At 39.2% G+C, this 22126-nt stretch overlaps 1 protein-coding gene across 1 annotated transcript in view; it reads left to right on the plus strand.

Moving 5' to 3' along the window:
• RBM20 (RNA binding motif protein 20) overlaps positions 1-21910 on the plus strand; it is a 207336-nt gene extending 185426 nt beyond the window's left edge. The window contains exons 10-14 of the mRNA XM_063434598.1: positions 2601-2696; positions 6573-7188; positions 8947-9048; positions 9878-9999; positions 19282-21910. Of these exons, the coding sequence (XP_063290668.1) occupies positions 2601-2696; positions 6573-7188; positions 8947-9048; positions 9878-9999; positions 19282-19392 (1047 nt within the window). The 3' untranslated portion in view covers positions 19393-21910. The remainder of the gene's footprint in view (positions 1-2600; positions 2697-6572; positions 7189-8946; positions 9049-9877; positions 10000-19281) is intronic.
• The last annotated feature ends 216 nt before the right edge of the window (positions 21911-22126 follow it).

Genomic DNA, 22126 nt, shown 5'->3' on the forward strand with positions numbered 1-22126 from the left:
TACACATATCTAGTAGTTTGAGTAGCACAATTTACACTTGAAATATTATTGTTTAAGTCATGACCTAACAATTTAAAGGGTGCAGTGTGTGTAAAAAATAACACAAAGAAATGACTTCCGAAAAGTTTGACAAAGACTGGTGGTAGAATTAGTGCATGGAAAGTGTTAAAATACCCCCATTTAAAATACCCTAGAGTGTCTACTTTTCTAAATATATGGTTTGATGGGGGTAAATTACATTGGCCGGCTTCAAAAATGTCCCAAATAGGACATGGGTGCATGATGACCCGCTGTGAAAATTCCAAGTTGGAAAACTGGAATGCACACCCTCCAAATAAGGTCTTTTAGCCCCCAGAGAATCCCACACACCTGTACGTGGGTAGTATCACTGTACTCAGGCGATGTTGCTGAACACATATTTGGCAGTAATAAATAACAGGAGCTAAGAATCCATGCCTAAAGTACAGTGTGTGTGAAAAATAACACAAAAAAGTACTACCCAAAATGCTGACAAAGACTGGTGGTAGAATTAGTGTATGGAAAGTGTTAAAATGCCACCATTTGAAATAACCAAGGGTGTCTGCTTTTCAAAAATATATAGTTTGATAGGGGTGAAATACATTGGCTGGAATGTTAGCATTGGTTATTTCTAAACTCAGGACAAAATGTAGACACTATTTAGCAAGGGTGCTTTTTGGTGGATGTAGATGCGTAACAGATTTTGGGGGTCAACGTTTGAAAAAGTGTGTTTTTTACATTTTTTTCATCATATTTTATAATTTTTTTATAGTAAATTATATGATATGATGAAAATAATGGTATCTTTAGAAAGACCATTTAATGACGAGAAAAACTGTATATAATATGTGTGGGTACAGTAAATGAGTAAGAGGAAAATTACAGCTAAACACTTATGAATTGGTACTCACATTTATTTGGGCAGACTAACTGCTCAATGTGTAGTCATAAGTGTTATAATCCCCACCGTGGATTCTTTGGGAGTAGTCTTCACTGGAACTTAATAATAATGTAAAACAAACAGTTAAAATATCCACGACGCATTTCACCAAAGTGGCTTTCTCAAGTGGAGGTAGAAACTTGAGAAAGCCACTTTGGTGAAACGCGTTATGGATATTGTAACTGTTTTGTTTTACATCGTATTTTAAGAAAGGTATTTTGGCCTCTTTCCACTGTGTGTGCCATTTTACTTTTTTATTATTTTCTACCTGGCATCCAATTTTAAGTTCCAGTGAGAACTACTCCAAAAGAATCCACGGTGGGGATTATACCACTTACGCCTACACATTGAGCAGTTAGTCTGCCCAAATTAAGTGTGAGTACCAATTCATTCTTTTATACTCCTGGTACCTTTTATACTATGAGCACTATTGCTGTCTCTTCTATATTTTTTATGATCTTCATACCGATGATACATCTGCCTACCTACACCATCCTATGTATCCTATAAGTGGGGATTGTACCACTGTACGCCATTTAGACTAGAGCTAGGTTAAAGGAGCACTATAGGGTCAGGAACACAAACATGTATTCCTGACCCTATAAGGTTAAAACACACCATCTAGCCACCCTGGACCTCTCATGTCTCCCTAAAATAGTAAATTCTTACTTGTATTCAAGTCTGGAGCTGCTTACTTTGTCACTGTTTCCCTTTGACCTGCTCACCACTGCCTTCTGACATCAGCAGAAGTGATAGCCTGATCCAATCACAATGCTTCCCCATAGGATTAGCTGAGACTGACAAAGAGTCAGATCAGGGGCAGAGCCAGCACAATTCAAAACACAGCCCTGGCCAATCAGCATCTCCTCATAGAGATGATTCGAATCAATAAACCTCTATGAGGAAAGTTCAGTGTCTGCATGCAGAGCGTGGAGACACTGAAAGTTTGGATGCATTTTAGGCAGCCATGACCCAGGAAGGATCTCTAACAGCCATGACCCAGGAAGGATCTCTAACAGCCATCTGAGGAGTGGCCAGTGAAGTTATCACTAGGCTGTAATGTAAACATTGCATTTTCTCTGAAAAGACAGTGTTTACAGCAAAAACCCTGAAGGTAATGATTCTACTCACCAGAACAAATTCAATAAGCTGTAGTTGTTCTGGTGACGATAGTGTCCATTTAAGCTCTATCAATTGTAAGTAGGATCATAGACCTTTTTTTTACTTTTATGTTGTTCTGGGATTTTTTTGCACCATTAGTTCTCTCTTTCTGTTGCATATATGGCTGCCAATAATACTCTGATCTGACCCCATTCCATAGGAATTACCCTGACTCTTTGAAGTTTTATCTTCCAGCAAGTTTTTACATATGGATTCACACTTGGACTTATATTTGAACTTTCTTTTGCTTTTATTTGTTTGTCTTCTTTTATATATATATATAAATATATTTTCTTTTATATATATATATAAATAAATATATACAACACACCTCTGTTTTTATAATATCTGGCGCTACCTTTATCCCCCCCTGTTTGACTTATCCCTTTAAATACTTTTTCTGTGCACCAAGCATATACCTCTACCTTTTATTTTTGCACGTTCAGGCAACATAATATATTTGCTGTTTATTTTTTCTCAGATTGATAAAAAAAAGGAAAATAATATCCTTGTTTCTGGTTCAAACAAGCAAGGAAATAAATTAGAAGATGCAAAGACTGAAACTGCAAGACATAAGGTAAGTCAAACTGGACACATTGCATATTCTTAAAGAAAAGGTCTTTACTTGCTGGTTAGGAAGCAAGTTACAAGTATTACCTATAATCACTTATAAAAACTGGGACTATTGTGAAGTAATGGAAAACCAATTTGTGGACATATCAAACAGAAAAAAAATCACTAGGTTAGGTATAGTGTGTACATTTCCCATGATGCTTAGCTACCTTTTAGACTCTAAAAGCTAGCTGAGCATCATGGGAAATGTAGTCCAAAAACAATTTAGTGTGTCAAGTTTATCCATCACTGGCCTAGGACTTGGTAGGGAGTTGTCTGGATAGACTGGGTGAGATGCTGAGTGTATAGGGATGTGATGGGGTTATGTGCATGCAGGGAGTGGATTCACTGTTTATATACAGAATTGGGAGGAACATTTGTCAATGGGTTTTCGATTCTTTGTTCTGTCTACAGGTATTGGAAGCAGTATTTTTTCTCTGTAGACAAGATGTAGTGTATGCCTGCTGTAAAGACTGGATTTATTTAGTGTTTTGTCTGATGTGACAGGGTGATATTTTTACATTAAATAGAAGCAGTGCAAACAAAGGATGCAGTGCTTTGTATGACGGGACTTAGTGAGGTGTAGGCCGTGATGATAGCTTGGAAAGTAAGCTCTATTTTAGGTATCTCAAGAACAAACTTTGTAACAGAATCACTTACACCGAGTACACAACCTCCATAACCTTGAAGTTATATATATATATTGGTTAAAATAAAGGATTCTTAACATGGCTGCCTAGGCCACTAACCTAGTAACCTGCAGCAGGGCCGCCATCAGGGCATGACAACCATAACGGTTGCTTCTATTTAACGGTTGTCATGGGCCCGGCGGTCCTGGGTAGCCCTGACTGCTCTGCCCCACATTTCATATGTGCACATATAGATAGCGATTTTCGCTATCTATATGTTCACCTGCGGGCCCCGGCTACCTGTACAATGTAGAAGGGGGCCACCGGGCCAGCCAGCACCATCCTAACTTTCCAGCAGCTCCTGTGCCTGTAACTCAATAACCCAATTCTCTCAAATTCCTGCTCTGCCTGAAATTATATATTGCAAATCTTCCTATCAGATAGAACCCTGGAGTCATGTAACGATGGTAAAGCATATCTGCTTCAAAACCGATATATATAGTCTTTGCCATTAATAAATATACTCATCATGATGGCATATTGTGGATCAATTTAGTTTTTTTACTATATATATATATATATATTACAACTTTCAAACTGGGGGGTAGTTACAACATTACGGGCTCCCCACTGTAAAGAATGCAAAGAGGCAAGCTCTACCATCGCATCTGCTGAGGACTGCAACTGATATGATGCTTGGGCAGCCAGAGGTCTAGGATCGTGGTCTGGAATGGCAAAACATGATTATCTCAACGGGGATCTCATTACCTTACCAGGAATCTGATTACCTACTAGAGAGTTGATTACTCCGCAAGGAGCTGAGTATTAAACTGAAAGGTGAACATGGGAGACCAGTAGGAGATCGTGAGTTATCCAATCTAATTCCTTCATCCCCCAGTAACTCTGCTAATGTGCCCTTTAATCTAATAATAAATCAACAATTTGTCGTGTTGAACAGCAGTCATTAAGTGACGGTATTGCGTGAACTTAAGCATTTAGGACCTAAAAAAAGAACTGTACCCATTGATGAAAATGATCCTGTTGACTTGTGCCCCAGCCTATGTTATTTCATCTGCAGCAGTCGAGCTAGATAGATAGCTGACACTGGTTTACATAGCTGTTGTCTAAGGGATTTGCCCTGCCGTGACCTTCCCTTGTAGCTTTGCTTTAACTAATGTCCAGCCCCATGAGAATTCCAAGCCTTGGCAAAGGTAGCTCACAAAAACATGCAAGCTGGATCCATGCTGGTAGTCGGGGGCAGGAAGAATGAATACTTTATTTGCGACACATATCTAACTATAGACGTGTAGGTAGAGTGTAACTTTGTATCATGACGATCACAGTATGAACTAATAATTAGCCATTTATTTCGTTTCCCTCTTAGCTCAGATAATGTCACTTATGGGTAATATTTTGAGTTGAAGAAAAATGTCTTTGGAATAGGTCCAAATTGGTCGCCTTCTAATCATGAGCTAATGGTCAGAAGAAGAAGCTATCAGTGTCTGTGTGGGCAGCAAACCTACGCAGTAAGCACATACAGTAGCTAGCATGGCATCACTTGGGTTTCTTTTTGGGCAGCAAGCAGGGTATTATTACACCGGCATACATGACAATAATGACACATCAGATATCTGAGCCTTTTTCTCACATTTATGAAGTGTACCTGTCCTTCAAAACATACAACTGTGCAATTTAAAACTTAAGAAGCACTTTTCATGTTAACATTTGGCCAGACAAATACTGTAAAATTCTTTACAAAATCTAAATATTTTGCTTATTTCAATGTGTTTTTACCAGTGCAGAAGTATAAATCCCCTATGGTGCTCACATTGTACCAGTTACATGGCCACATGCTATAACGTATTTGACATTTATAGAAGTTGTCAAGCATTGACCTGCTGTTTTTATTTATTTATTTATTTATTTGTACAATGCATTTTGTAATCTTTACACTTCCTATTTAGTTTCCAAACATACTATACATATTATTATGTTATCACATTATATATATCTACATATGTATATGACCATGTCACCTGCAATCCATGTCACTGTAACCCTTTCAGTGCCAGGGGCAAAGTAATGCAGAGCTGAACGAGTATTGAGTGCTCTTATGTTTGACAAATTAAAGGACCACTATAGTCAGCCGGAGCCCAGTAGCTCAATGAAGTGGTCTGGGTGCCAGGTGTCCCAGGTTTTAATCCTTCAGATGTAAACATAGCCGTTTCAGAGAAAGTCCATAGGAAAGCATTATGAAATGCTTTCCTATGGGCGTTTTTAATGTGCATGCGGCTCTGGACGCGAATGCACATTTGGCTCCTCTCGGGAGCTGATGTCGGAGGGGGAGGAGAGGTCACCAGCGTCGAGGGAGCCCAGTGCTGGATAAAAGTAAGTGGCTAAAGGGGTTGGGGTGACCTAAGGACAGTATAGTGCCAGGAAAATGAGTTTGTTTTCCTGACACTATAGTGATCCTTTAAATTGAACATAAAACCAAATCTTTTGCAGCAGTGCTTTCTTTTAAAAATTTTACTGTGAACCTTGCCGTAATCTAACATTTCACTAATATTTAAGCTGCATTACTACCATTACTAACTCATTTCAGAAGGAAATTTTACACAGTAGACCACTTCTTAAAGTATACAGGATTTAAAGTTTAAAGGGACAATATATGTTGTTCTTATTTAATGTGCCTTTCAATCAAAAAAGAAATCTATGAGAAAACGTGTTATAGGACTCATCCATTTTAAGGTGATAATGAGTATGTTGAGGGTTATTTACTAATAAGTGAATTGTGAAGACTGAAAACAAAATGTGCTAAATGTTTTTTACACCCCACCTTCTATAGAATGTAAGCCTGTTTGAGTAGGGCCCTCTTCAACCTATCGTTCCTGTAAGTTATCTTGTAGTTGTCCTATTTATATTTAAATCCCCCCTCTCATAATATTGTAAAGCGCTACGGAATCTGTTGGCGCTATATAAATGGCACTAACAATAATAATAATAGAAAGCTGAAATTAGAGCTGGTTGGTACGTTTTATATATCAGCTACTTTGGTCTCAATTTCTCAAATTAATTTATTGTTCACCATTGTTTACTGATTTCAGACTCATTGTGTACATTGTGCTAATTTAGCACCGAGATTTGAATGATGTGATATAGCTATATCACCTGATATTTAGTCTAATCTCTTAATATTCCTTTTATTGTAACAGGAGGAAGACTGGGAAAGTGGTAGTGAGACTTGGTATCCAACCAATATGGAGGAACTTGTAACTGTGGATGAAGTAGGAGAAGAAGATTTAATTATAGAGCCAGATATCACTGAACTTGAGGAGATAGTTTCCATGGAGCCAAAAGAAAGCCTTAATTGCATTCAGATGTGTCCGCATGGAATGAGCACAGTGAATTTGGAATGCCGATCCAACCAGTCGTCAAGAAGTGAATGTTCTTCTCCTCAAGAGGCATCTATTGCGATGAGCTATGCATCACTAAGAGAAACTGCAAGTCCAGCCAGTAGCAGTTGTGGTCCTGTTGCAAATGTCCCAGATATTAACATAAATACTGAACAGAAATTGGAGGAGAAAGAGGTGTCCAGTAGAGCAAGTAGCCTCCATGAGAAGGAAGATCCAGGGGGAAGCTCTGAGAATCGAAATAAAGTCAACGACCTTCAGGCAAAGGACTGTATAGGAAATAGAGAAGACAATTTGGATACATGTGTCGGCGTATATAACAGCATGGATTTGCAAGAAGACAATAATGTGAAGCTGATGAGCATGCATGCCCAAGAAGAAAGACATGACACCAGAGATCAAGATCTCTCCATCTCTGGTAACTACCATCATTGGTCTTATACAATACATGCTTATGCCTAATCTACTTTATCTTGTTTTACTTTACTTAATTTTCTTTAAAAAATAGTGCAATGTATTTTCATGCCATGCCTATGTACAATATCTATGATAATGATTGTCTGCTGATGCTGTCGTGGTATCGCAAACTTGGTTGTAATTACCCACACTGCAAAAAAAAAGAATAAAAAAAAAAAGAAGAAACAGCTTCCACAACACAAAATGTGTGTTGCGACTGCTAAGAATGCTGGTATATCAGATACCCATTCATATTCGGTGCCTCCCGAACTGCTCAGAGCTGAGTGATTACAGCTTGCAGTTCGAGTATCAAGACGAATATTCTCCAGCTAGAATGCAGCATACAAGAAGTCTTTCCCAAGCAGTCAGTCATATACCCAAACATCAGCCTGAACTAGATGAAGGGTACAACTGGGATGGTTTTATTCAGGCCAACTGGCCAGCTTTTTATGCAAGTCCCCAGGAACGAGGTTTACAATAACATATTCCAGGGTCATTCCCCACTGGACCTGAGTGGGCACAGGGACAAAATACATTCTATAGTTACATTGGCTTTCAGGTCCAGGAGACTCCCACATAGAATACAATAATCCCTCCCCTTTACTTGAGTCAAGTATTGTACTAAACTCAATTATCACCAAACACAAAAAACACATATTTTCACAAAACCCAGAAAGTGCCTTAAACCCCACAAAAGTCATATCCCCTGATATCCCCAATCTGGGGGACCAACATATCCAAAAATCACCCAGATCGGTTCAGGGGGTTGGGAGTTGCATGGAAGTCATAATTTGACCAACTGCACACGAGGCTCCTGCCCAGAAAGAGTTCCATGAAATCAGGCTGTGCGGTCGGTCTCTTTCGGGAAGTCTAAAAACCGAACAAAACCACGAACTGTCCCTCTGACTTATAGGTAGCGTTTGTTTCCCTAGTTCGGGACAGTCGAGTCGAGTCTGGGGGGGGCGTTTTGTGCTGGCATGAGGCTATTGGCATCGGGCGGAAAGGCGGCCCTGTTTACCCCTCTAGCACTAATTCTGGCACTTGTGCTACTCTTTATTGCTTTATGGAGCTGTGATTTTATGTGCTGGCGTTCTACTCCTCTAATAGGAGTTGTGGAGACTGTGTGCTGGCTACCTACCCATTTAGCTCCAACTCTGACACTTGTCAGTTATTTTACTATCCATGTTATACTCCTTATTTGCTTTAGACTATTATCCTCTTTACATATGTCCATTAGAGGCTGTTTAAAACTACCGGTAATTCAAGGACACTCTGTTAAGCAAGTTGTTACTGTGTCCTTTTTTTTCACTGGATACTTAAGCTACAATTATAACTTGTGGAGTTCATTAGATATACTAAGTAACATAAGTTAGAAGTCACTCCATTTTTTCTTACACATCACTTTCTTTTACTTTTTAATGTGTAGTTTATGTCTTTTTGTAAAGTTGTTTTTATCTTATATTGATATTTACTTTGAGGTATCTCCTGTGAGCCTGATTTCCAGTCCCATTGTGGGGGTATGTCAGTCTCACTATTTTTCTATTTATACATTTAAGGGTTAAGCCCTATATACTTCTATAACCCTCCATGACTTACACCCTTGATAGGTGCTTTCTCCTATCTCTGATTGTAAGTTCTTCTTTTTAACATAATGTGTAAGTTGTTTGGAAAATATGGCCTTTCCTGAAGTGTTATTAATGTGTTTATTTTCAATTGCCAGAAGAGAAATCTCTTGAAGTCCCAGAATTTGGATCAAAAGAAATCCATTCTTCACCTTCATGGGAACAAGATGATGTTTTTACTGACCTTAGCATCCCTCTAGGTAGGTTACTGATGGTTGTGATAGAAAATAAATCAAAACAAATTTGGCTATGTGTACCTTGTGTGAAACCAGAGGAGTTTTGCAGGAAGTAGTTATATTACCTATCATTCCATACCTGGAAGTCAAGAGGACTAAGTAACATACTTTTATATGAGTAGGAGGACATAATATAATTTATGATCTGTTTATGTTAAACTACTAGATTATCTATACAGTATAGCCTATTATTAGTGTTGTATGCAACACTGGCAGAGTAGCAGTAAGGATCATATTAGCAATTTGTGCGTTGTTTAATTTTAGAATACAAACTATGAATGAGGAATAATAACAATGTACACTGCTTTTCTTTTGCTGTGACAATGATAACTTGTTAGCAAAAGTTGTGGTAAAATCAACATCCCCTAACATTATACAACTTCCTTCCTGACACAAGCAGAGAATGACCCCCCCCCCCCCCCCCCTGGCCTTGATCTTTAATCCCCATCAGAAATAGATCTTCTAACTCTGACATTCATCTAATTTCCTATGAGGAACAGACTGCCTAGATGCTATGTTTAACCCCTTATTCTAAAACAGAGACAAACTTAAGTTGGCATTTAACATTTTCGGTCTCAATGAGTCAGACACCCACAGCTGTCATTTATCTCCAGACCTTTTAACTGTGACTTTTAAAACAAAACTTTAGGGTTAAGTTATCGGTATTTCTTGAGTATTTCTCTTTATGAGTAACCATGAAAGAGCATATAAAATATCCTGATTAAGATAACTTTAGGGATATGGTTGGCATTAAAATACTGTCTAATAATTGTATTGTAACATTACTTCAAAGGAGTGGAATTCGTGGTCCCAAGAACTGGTTTCTACTGCAAACTCTGTGGGCTGTTTTATACGAGTGAGGAAGTGGCAAAAACATCTCACTGTCGGAGCCGGGTTCACTACAAAAATCTTCAGGTACATCCATTGTGTTATTCAGTGTAGATTATAACAAATAATGCAAAATAATGCAGGAAAGTAGAATAATAAAAGGGACAACATAGTCACCATAACAACTACAGCTTATTATAGTTGTTCTGGTGATTAAAGTGAGTCGCTGCAGGCAAGGCAGTGTTTACATTGCTCCCTAGGGATAACACTCAGATGGCCAATAGAGGTGCTTCCTGTGTCTGCATGGAGATGCTGAACTTTCCCCATAGAGATGCATTGAGTCAACTGACTGGCATCAGAACTGACACTCTCAGCCAATCCAATGCGTTCCTATGGGAAAGCATTGGATTGGCTGATATAGTCAATTCTGATGATCTCAGCCAAGGAGGCGGAGTGGGGGCGGTGCCAGCACGGTAGACCTGCGCAACTCAGAAATAAAGGAAAGTTGTTAAGTTATTTAAGGGGGATAAGGGGCGACATGCCACCAAAATAGTGTTTTTTTTTATTCTTTATTTTTGTTTTCTTTGCATAATGTTAAATCATAACATATCTGTAATGTCATACAACAAAGTAACATAGGGCGGTGCCGGGCCGCCGAGCTGAGCGGTTGCAGGCCAGCTCGGCTCCTGCAAATGGAGCCACAAATAGCCCACTAACCGTGCTTTAAGGAGAGTTTTTCGACGACATCTGCGACCCCCGTTGGCAAGGGGCTGCCTGAACCGAGGAGAGGCTTGCTCTCGACAGTTTTAGTCCCTCGGAGGATGGGACCCGCTGCAACAGGCGGACCTATACTGGCGGTGAGTGATGCGGACGGCCGCCGCAGCACTATCCTGCCTGACGGAGCCCTACAAGCGGGGAATACCTACGGACCCGGCCCTGTTCCCCCCCCATGGACCGGGGGGGTGATCCCGGTCCACTCAAGCCACGCTTACCAGCTCTCTGCACGGGCATCGACACACAGCCCGAGACCCGCACCCAAGATGGCGGAGCCCACGTGCACAAGGCCTGCACCCTCGGACGCAAGACAACCTGCAACCACCATCCGCTCTGGCACATAGGACACTACCAGTTATGGGCCCGGACACCCGGAGATACTCCCATCACATGGAGCTCAACAATCACCGCTCAAGGTACTGCATCTCCGAGAGACCCGCACACGCTTCATCTGAGCCGGGCGCTCACCGGGAGGTACCCCCCCCCACAGCCTGCCATATACCCAGGGAGAAGCTAGGGCCCGGCGGAACCCTGGGCCCACGGTCCTGATGATGGGTCCAATGGCACATGGGCGCGAGTGCCCATCAAGGCCTCAGGCAGAAGACGAGCAGCCCCCGGAAGCTGCATAGCCACTACTGAGATCCTGGTCTAAAGGTACCGGATGCAAGCGGGACTTTGGGCCCAGACTTGGCCCCCTGTTGCTGGACAATTTAAGGACTAACCTGTGTAGCAGACCATCTGTGATATACGCCTAGCTTAGCAAATCTGATCCTCATACTATACTAGCTGGCCTGACTAATTCTGCTGCTTCATAATAAGTGCCTAGGGTGCTGCCATTACTGTTGTCTTTACGCATGTTACTACGCAGTCTCTTAACATATAACACACTTGGGCTCGGGTAGCTATCCTATTGTTGATCCTCGAGAAATGCCTGTTATTGAGCCTGGCGCAAACTCTCAGCTTGCTTAAACTCATGTCCTAGCGAAACAATTAATCGCCTGTTATTGCTAGAAATCTACGCTGCCAAACCATGTATATCATACATACCGTATTGTGTACCTTTTAAGTTTACCTAGATTCGTATGTCAATAATACTTTTCGCATTTAGCTCGCTCCCTCTGTTAAATGTTCTCTACTTGCCCAGCTTGAAGGTCTAGGCCTCTTCTACTACAACGTCAATGTATGTAAATTGTGTAGCAACGTCCTAAACCAGATTAGCCTGAAACTAGCTCAGAATAACGGTTGACCAGGTTGCGTGTCCCATAGCCTGTTTATTTCAATGTTATTTTCATGCCAAGTTAAGCATAGACTGTAAGTCAGATGATACTCATTAGTTTTACTGGTTACCTTTACTCTATTGCTGACGGTATCACCGTATGGTTCGAAGCTAACTTTATAAATACTGCTATTTGCATGATCCTACATCTTTGGAAAACGTACTTAATAATTAATTAAAAAATGAGGCTCCCAATCGTAGGAGATGTACTATTGTGTCACAATGCTCCCACTATGTACCACTGCTATGCGTCTCCTTCTTTTCATTCTGTATCCCATTTAAACCCTGCCTCAATAAAAGAAAGATTGACAAAAAAAAAACAACAAAAAAAAAAAAAAGTAACATGATCAGATAGTCAATAGGGTGGCTTTGAGAAAGTGTGCACTTTTATGAAGTGGCCTAGGCAGTCATAGGGATCTGTCCAGCTCTATGTGCTTTTAATTTCCAAATGGGCTCAGCCTGGTTGGACGGGGGCATTCAGTGGTATAAGATACCGCCTGAGAGGGCGACCATTGATAGTTTAGAGAGTCTTATGTCCAAAAGCATATTGGTTAGTCCTCTTGACTTTCAGGAACTATGTAAAGGCATGTCTATGGGTCGATTAGGTGGTTCGATAGTCTCGGCTAGATCGAGTGTAATGCTAGTGTGGTAGTGTTCTGTTCTGTACTGGCTAGGGTTGTAGGAGAGTGAGAGCGGTGGACCGCTTCAGGTAGTTACTATAGGGTACCTGTTAGTAGGGGGTACACTTGTATTCGCATGGTCGCTCCTGTGCTGGTTTTTCTCAATCCCTCAAGGGCATTAGGGCATTGGGGGGGTGGGGGGCGGAGGAAAGGGGGTGTTGCACACCCCAGAGCTAACTTGTTTTACCCAGCCAGTGTAGGCTTGGGTGGGTCTACCGTTGGGTGGGCAGCGCTTTGGTGTCAGTGAGGGGAGTACTGTACGTACTGAGAGATTTTAACTGTAAATTATAAGTGTAAGGAGAAAAGAACAACATGAACAGCAATAACAATAACAAAAGAGTGCTTGTGTGGTCGGCGTAGGCTTCAGGTCGTGGTCCCCGGTTGCATAGTAGGTATCCCTGTGGTACTGTTGGGCAGTCCCAGCATGGCAAGTAAGGCAGGACCCTCTCCCGGGTCAGAGACCTTGTAGGATTTATTGTCCTTGGCTACCCACCAGTCCTGCTGTTTGTAGGGTGGTGGTTATGGGCTGCATGCTCTTGCGCCATGATAGTGTGTCTTGGAAGAAGGTGATTTGGTGCGTCTCAAAGTTCCCTTTAATAGCAGCCATTTTGGCTAGTTTATGCTGCTTTTGCCGCTTGCAGTGATTTGATATACACCATCAAATGTGAAGTGTTTCGCTTGCCTGGTGGGTAGGAGCAAGGCCATTAAGCACCTTTTAAAATGGGTAAGTTCCTCCAGCGGTAACGATTCTGGTACCCCTCTGATCTTAACAGTCTTCCTCCTGCCCCTGTCATCTAGCTGATTAATTTGCCTGGTGATAGTGGTGTGTGTGGCTTGCATCTGGTTATCTGTATCTTTCAGTGTGTCTTGTCGCGGGTCCTTCACCTCCCCTTCTGCGGTTTGAGTGCAGGCTGTCACCACTTGTACCTCTGCTGCGAGCCCCTTCAAATCTGCCTGCCACATTTGCTGTAAGTTGCGTTGGAGTCCAGCCAGCATGTTCTGAATATCCTGAATATTCTCCTGTGGTCTTTGGGTTTTCTTCGTCTGTATTGGCTGTGGCCATGCTGTGCATGGAGTTCTCATCTTCAGACCTCGTGGGTGAGGCTTCCATGGCGGCTCGGGTCCGTGCCGGTGGAGGGGACTGTAGCATGGTGCCTATGTCCCATTGAGGCTTGGGTGCGCGTTGGTTTTTGGGACCTCCGTCCCATTTCTTCCGGAGTGGAGAAATATCGCTTGGATTCTGCTTTAGCTTATCAGAGCTATTGGAAATCTATATAATTGACACTATAGGGTCGTTTGTATTCCTGACCCTTTAGTGTTCCTTTCAGCTATTTAACCAAAGTTGTAGTTAAGTCTTAAAAAAAAATAAAAAATAAATACACTTATACGTTTTAAACAGACTTTTGTGCACAGATTGTCATGTTTTTTCACATCTCACAGGTCCATAGAAATGCTAATAAATACTTTGGACGGGAAGGGTTTAAACACAATGACGTTTACTCAGCTGAAGTGAGCTGAAAGCCGAACAGCAAAATTTCCAACTACGTTGGCAAACTTCAACATCTCAGCTATTTTTTTACTGAAAGTGTTACTCCAACCAAAAACTAAAAATGTGTTTAAATACCTTGCTGGATGGGAAGGGATGTCATAAGGGACTGGCTGAGGCAAGAACAGGGACAGCAGGGAGGGTGGCTGTGCCTTAATTGGCTTTCATGTGCCAGCATGCTGTACAGAATTCACATTAGCCAGCTTGGAAGTCCTGTTCAGGCCTGGCTAATGATGTTCCAATGAAGAGGTAGAGTTACATCTCCATTAGCAGAGGAAGTAAACTCTCCAGGCACCGTGACCACTTCAATTCACGGAAGAGATCATGGTGCTTGCAGAACTCTTTAAATGTTAGAATTCAGTTATGAATTCACTACAAATTGGCATTTAGTGAACACAACTCTTTATATTACAGGTTGCTAAATATGACTGCAGATGTGTGTGGACTACTTTTTCATGATGGTGGCAGAAAATGAAGGAAATAATAGTCCATATAATATATACAAGGAGATGGTCAGCCATCACTTTAGGCCTACTGTCATTACTGGCATGTAAATGTATTATTTTGTTATAGTAAATTATGTGGTTTGAGTCCTCCTTTTAAACCAAATTAATAATTTACTTCAACTTATTTGGCTTGACATGTACCTGTTCTTGGTAGTGCAAGCATTTACTGACACAGATAGCTGCATGCAAATATTTAATGAAATACTGCCTTGGGGATTCAGTAAAGAGGAGTTCCCAAACTATAAGAAATAACTTTAATTGCAAAATTCTGACTTTCAGAACTCAACTCATAAGAACTTACCGTAATTTAGTTTATTATGTTGCAATTTGGCATAGATAAAGGATTTAACTAGTTTTTGTTTGACAGTAACCTAATGTTTGCATAACTGCGCAAAGCAGAATTCAAACTTATGCATTTTATAAATTGATTAACAAATACCATAATAAGAAATTGAAAAGCTTGTGAGTGTTTGCCCTCTTTACTATAGTAACCCTATAAATAAGATCTGCTGTATATAAATGACTGGCGAAGATCATCCGAAACTAAGAGGACACTTCCCAAAAATCTGCATTGAAAAAAATTGTAGAAAAGAAAGCTGCTGCTGAAATATAATACCCATTATCAAATCTTGTTTGGATTTTGGTAGAAGCAGTGTAAGGATGTCTGGTGTGATATAATGCAGGAAGGCATGTGTTGTGGTAAACCATCACTCACTGAGTGTACATCCAGATTGTGGCAGAGACTGGAAAACTGGTCATGGTTCAGGTTGCATGTGACCAAATAATCATCAATTTCTGGAAGATACATTTTTTCTTTTTTTTCTTACAGAAACTCAGGGGGGAGATTTACCTTCAAGCTAAATATCAGCTTTAAAGGGACACTATAGTCACCAAAATAACTTTAGCTTAATGAAGCAGTTGTGTATAGATCATGACCCTGCAGTCTCACTGCTCAATTATTTGCCATTTAGGAGTTAAGTCACTTTGTTTATGCAGCCCCAATCACACCTTCCTGCATGTGACTTAAACAGCCTTCCTAAACACTACCTGTAAAGAGGCGTCTGTTGTTTACACTTCCTTTATTGCACATTCTGTTTAATTTAGAATTTTGTATCTCCTGTTCTGTTAATACCTTGTTATAAACCACAGGAGCATCCTGTAAGTAATTAAAGTTCAATTTACAGAGCTAAAGATAAAAACCTTTAAAGTAAGTTGCATCTGTTTGAAAATGAAACTATTTTGTTTTCATGCAGGCTGTGTCAGTCACAGCCAGGGGAGGTGTGGCTATAGCTGCATAAACAGAAACAAATGTGATTTAATTTCTAAATGGCAGTGAATTGAGCAGTGAGACTGCATGGGCATGATGTACACACCAAAACCGCTTCCTTAAGCCAAAGTTGTTTTGGTGACTATAGCATGCCTTTAAGTATACAAAAGAAATTACACTTGAGACGTTTATAAAGAAAAAAGACCTTAAACAACAAAACCACAGCATTCTAACAAACAATCTGCAGCAAGGCTTGATTATTGCTGTTCACAAATGGTCCAAATTCTACATGCCATAGTTGGCACAATTTTTCAAAGAAGCTTGGGAAAGAATTGCAGAATTCAGATTTGCAATTATAGAGAAGACACCTTCTTAATTGCATCAGAAAGTATTTTCATTGGTTTTGAGGGCTATATGTTCGAATACAAATGCAAACAAAAACTGTGAGGTGTTTTTTTCTGGGAAATTTACTTCTCCACCTCTACTTAAGTTAGGTAATATGCATGTTTTTGCCTTAGCAAAAATTTAGAAAAGTCACAAGGGGCGAATACTTATCTAGAACACTGTACAGTGCCAAGCTGCACTATAACTGGGCTTTGTCTATTAAGATAAAGGATGACAAGAGGCTGGCAGTACTAGACTAAACTGTTACAAGATATTGTTGGCAAGAGCTTTTGATATTCCCAAACGACCAATCTGTGTTACACTTGGTCCCTCTCAGACAGCACTGACACCCCACCTTACCAAATGTTGTTTCTCGTTAATTCCCTAAGCTTGGTGCTACTGACAATGAAGACTGAAGACAGATGCTTTCACTTAGAAGGTCTAAGTGCCTGACATTAGCTGGGCTTTACCTCAATATGAGATGCTAGAACACAGTTGTTACACTTGTCCTTTTTAATAGCTTTCAAATATATACTCTGTCATTATCCTACTATAAATTTGCGAGTCTCAGACCACAATGACAGTCAACCTTAATACCCAGCCAGCAGAGTAGAGATCTTAATGATAACTTTAGCGGTTGCATTACGTACTCACAGTGTCATCAGACATGAATTATAGAGGTGGTGAGTATATGCTTTGGAATCTGAGATAATCTCTTATAACTAAGTAACAAAGATAATGCAGTGTGCTTTCAAGAAAACTAAAGCCATATACTTTAGTAGCACAGCGTTTAATGCCTCAAATCTATGCCGGGTACATTTTTTACTACCATTAACATAAAATTTAGAGTGGAAACGACAAAAGTGAACATCTTTGAGCAATTACATCTAAGGGTAATGCTACTTTTATGCATATTTACAGTATTAAAGAAGGTAAACAACTTTTCAAGCTTGTTTGATTATACATTTTTGTTCAAAAGTGCCTACAATATTTTAAGTGAGTCGTGCTGATTATAAATGATCTGTTTTCTGATGCTAGCCTGCCCCCTGCTGACCTTTAATGTAATGTAAAAAAAACTCTGCTACCAACGTGCCTTTTTGTTGATATATAATTCATTGATAATACCTAATGCTGGCAGTAATTCGCCCAGTTCCTAGGGCAGAAATAGTCAAGCTTTGGCACTCCAGAAGTTGTTGACTACATCTCTCATAATGTTCGTATAGCCATAATGTTGGCAAGCATCATGGAAGATGTAGTCCACAATATCTGGAAGATTGCCTATCTCTGACCTAGGTCATAAGTGTTCTAACTGAAGTTTCTAAAATATTTCATAATGTTTCTAGTACTTTTTTGTTTACTTGAACTTTCTCTTTTGTATTGTATACTCTTTCCCAATAATCTCCATGGTCCACTTATTTACTGTTTGCTCAAAATGTGGACTTTAAATGTATTATATTTAATTTGGATTTGACTATGTATTTAGAATATCATTTTAAATGGCAATTTTGCTGGAATCCAGCACTAAAAAAAAAACCACAGTATCAATGATAAGGAGTGCAAAAGGATAGGAAGGGCTCAAAAAAGGACGGGAGAGAGGGGAGATTCAGGCTTCCCCTGCAGCACACAAATCCCAGCCATCCACAGGATTTATTAAATAAATTAGATTATAATAATTACATTTTATATGATTATTTTCCATAGTTGCTAAAATAAGCAACAGTCCTGTTTATAGGCCTAAAAAGTTGTTGTTTTTAAATATTATTAACATTTCCAGTCTTAAATTATGAGCCACTTGCAACCCCTTTGACTTTTTTCTCTTTTTTTCTAAATCCCATGACACGGGTTATGTATAGAATAAATTGAATATTTCATAAACCTGGGATTTTTATTAAAACTTCATCTATCTTTACTCACAGGTCGCCCTTCTGCACTTTACTAGTTCAACTCTTTTTGCTGGCTAAAAACATGTTATATCTAACCCTAACCTTTTTTTTAGTACTCCACATCTTTTACATCTTTTACATCTTTCTTGTATTTGTTTATGTTAAAAAAAACAAAACAAAAAAACCTTATATTGTTTTCATATACAGCACACTTAAAAGAACAAGCCAGATTTAGCAGACTACATGCTAAATGACGCTGGACGTGCTCACGCTTTGCACACTTTGATGGGGAGGGGGGCAAAAGGGTACTATAGTTCTAGGAATATAACTTTGTATTCTTAGCACTGTAGTTTCCCTTTATTGTAAGTGAAAGTGAACTTGAAAGTAAGAATGTGCCATGGGACTCCAAATACCATAAACATTTTGTTGAGATGAAGTGGTTATGTTGCCAGGAGTGTTAATATAAAAATGAGGGGGTATCAGCACAAAACTCTTTAATACACACTATAAAGGCACCCTTCTGCCCATTGGAGTGGTCTGGGTGCCAACTCCCACTACCCTTAACCATGCAACTGTAATTATTGCAGTTTTCATGCAATATGCGCATTAGGTCTCCTCAGCCGGCGGGCGGGATCAGTGTCCCCCGCCGGCTGACGTAATAAAGAGGAGGAGGAGCGGCGGCGGCTCAAAACCACTGCCGAGGAACATCGGCTGGGGTCTCAGGTAAGTCACTGAATGGGTTTTCACGCCTTCAGCAACCGGGGATGTGTGGTGAAAGGGAGAGGGGACCTGCAGTGCCAGGAAAACGGATTGTTTTCCTGGCACTGGAGAGTCCCTTTAAGTGATGTGATACTTGTAAGTGGATTTGATAGCTGATGCTTTCCTGACGTTTTAGCTTTAGCAATCTTGTTTATATTATCTATACCTTTACTGAAGATGTATTTGTTGCAGAGTTTGTTCTGTTTATATAAAATTACTAGGTTTTGGGATTCTACATTAAAAAAATTTTTTTTGAAACATTTATATTAACTGTTTTCCTTAATTTCTATGCAGGGATACTTGTCAAGATTGGCAGACGGAAGCTTAGGTAAAGCTGGAATGGAGGGCATATTGCATCAAGACGATGTTGGCATAGTTCCACAGTTTGAGAGAAATCGGCCCTGACGCAAACTATAAGCTGCTTGGAGGAAAAAATTCAAGAAAAGTGCCAATAAAGGACAAGGCCAGGTTATTTTAAAGGAATACAATAACTCTGGAACCAAAAACAGGAGGAGACATCCTTTATCCATTTAAATCTGCTATACTGCCGAGAGAATGTATGCAAAGGCAGAACCAGACAAGCAGAAAATACTTATTTTATATGATTCTTTTCTATAGTTGCTCAAATAAGAACCAGTCCTGTTTAATAGGCCTATAAATGTTTTTTATAATATTTACATTAACATTTCCATTCTGAATTTAGCTGTAGAATTCTTCTATGAGGTTATCTTTTTAGGATGGATCTATGTATTTTCTGCAGTAAAGGGGGAATCATATGTTGTCTCTTAATCCAATGTCATTCAGGGAAATCATGTTTTATCAATTCAAAGTGAAATAATTGGTATTATCCAAAGGGAATCTGGATTAGGGAGTTTAGAAAACAAGGATCTTTGCTTAAGAAAAACAAGTCATACACTGGCTCAGATTGAAATGTTGTTTATTGTATTTCAAGATAACCCACCACGATGTGCAATTTAGGTTCCACAGCTAGTTGTGCATCTACCCCAAAAGGTATTTACGACGGGGCCCGGAGATTCTTCAGTACCAAATACATTTTAAAATGTTAATGGTTTATTGCAGGAAATGTTAATATTAAAAATATTTATGAAAGGTTGGCACTAGGGGTTCTTGGCAGTAAAAATCTGTTAGCAGTAATACCTAGTTAGAGAAAGGTTGCGAAACAGTGGATAAGACAGCATGGATGCCTGGAGGTATATTTTGTATAGCTTTGAAAAGATTTGTCCTTGCTAAATTATGACTTTCGGAATTCCTAAAATATGGGCTAAGGACATTGAATCCAGATTATGAGCCGTAGGATCTCAGTGCAGAATGTGAAATTGTGATTTCTAATGTAACAAGTGCATATGCTTTGCACCCTTGAGCACCAATGTGTCTATCTAATGAAATATGCATTGTATCAGGGAGAGGATTTTTCTTTATTTTTTTAATCAGAATTTTCTTTCTCTTTTTTTTTTTAATAAGAATTCTCAGGGATTTTTTTCTAATATAATGTAACTAGTAATTATAACTTATGTAATAAGTACCTCACTTTGTGCAAATGTTCAAAAGAGTGATATTATATGGGTTTCAGATGTTTATAGTAAGTTACAATCCTATATGGTTAAAAAAAAAAAAAAAAAAAGATTACACAACCTGTGTACTTATTACTTGCTCATTAGTTTTCTAAATTTTAAAAAGTATTTTAGTGTATGCCTCACTGTGAGAAGACTGCAAGCCAAAGCATTTCAAGCACAACATAACATTAGTGTTGTTCCAACACTATATTTTGGCATAGGAAAATGTATACACTAGACTAGACTTTAAAGGTTTAATAGGTCTGGCCATCCTGCACCTCTGCAACAGTTTTTGGGCTACAACTATATGCTCCACAGCCAGTCATAAATAGTAGTCACAGTGTGACAAAAGATGAAGAGGCACATTTCCCCAAACCAGCAAGATAAATCTGGACAGAAAACTCACCATGTGTCTTGACCACAGTAAAACAAAAACACTATGGTATTATATAGGTTCTGTAATAGCTATTTATTAAACTAAATTAATAAATCTTCTCCCAGGGGTAACAACAAACAAATGAAATTTCTAGTGTGCATTTTAGTTATATTGTTTGGGATGGAATCTAAACATCAATTAAGAAATTAAATGCACATGACACATCTATTAGGAGAAAAGCTATATGCGATTTTGCTGTTTATGTAAATGAATAACCTTTAATAAATTGAAATTTGGACAAAGAAGGTAAAACTATAAAACTAAATATAAAAGAATGTCAGTTGAAAATAGCGTATTCATTGTGAGCTCTGACTTTGATCCAGCAATACACAGGGAAAAACAACAGAAATGCAAAGCTTTCCATAAGTTGTTCAGTAGTTCTTTTATGAACTGTCTGAAATTAACTCGCATACTATGTTATGGAAAAACAAACAGGTTAAAAGAGATCCACAAATCCACTTGATTTTTAATTCGACATAAAATTAGCCAAATTGGAAAACTTCTTTAAGCCAGCTTTGCTTCCAGTTCAGCTACATTGGCCTTAAATTGGCCTTAAATTATCTTTCGGCTCTCATTTTAGGGAATTATTCTGTAAGAGTGGCCCTTTCTAAAGTCCGACGCTATTGTCCTGTAACGTTCTATAAATGTGTAGACCCAAAGCATTACATTGTTTAACTAGTAAACAATAATTGGTGATAATGTCAATTCCAGTACATGAAGTAAATATAGCAAAGTAGCAAAATATAGCTCGGCTATTCTGTCTATGCTATTTTAATTGTTTCTTTTTTTTTAATTCCTGAACAAACATAAATTATTATTTAATTTAAAATAATTATTAATGTATAATTTTGCCTCTACAACATAGTCTGCACTCACATTTGTTCAGTGTCTGAGTCCTTTATTTTATCTAAGAAGGAGGAGAGTGATATCCAATTTTGCAGCAGAGATATTTATCATCTAACTCAGGGTAAATATCAGGGTAATTCAGGTAACCAGGAGATATGTCTCATAAGGCCTTCTGTATATGAATGGCAAATTCATTATATAGCTGGCTGACATAAGGTTTTAAATAACGCATGTCGATTAATGTGCTTTAACTCAATGAGTGTCAAATAGGAGTAAAGTATTG

This window comes from Pelobates fuscus, chromosome 10 (genome assembly GCF_036172605.1).
Source record: "Pelobates fuscus isolate aPelFus1 chromosome 10, aPelFus1.pri, whole genome shotgun sequence".
NCBI lineage: Eukaryota > Metazoa > Chordata > Amphibia > Anura > Pelobatidae > Pelobates > Pelobates fuscus.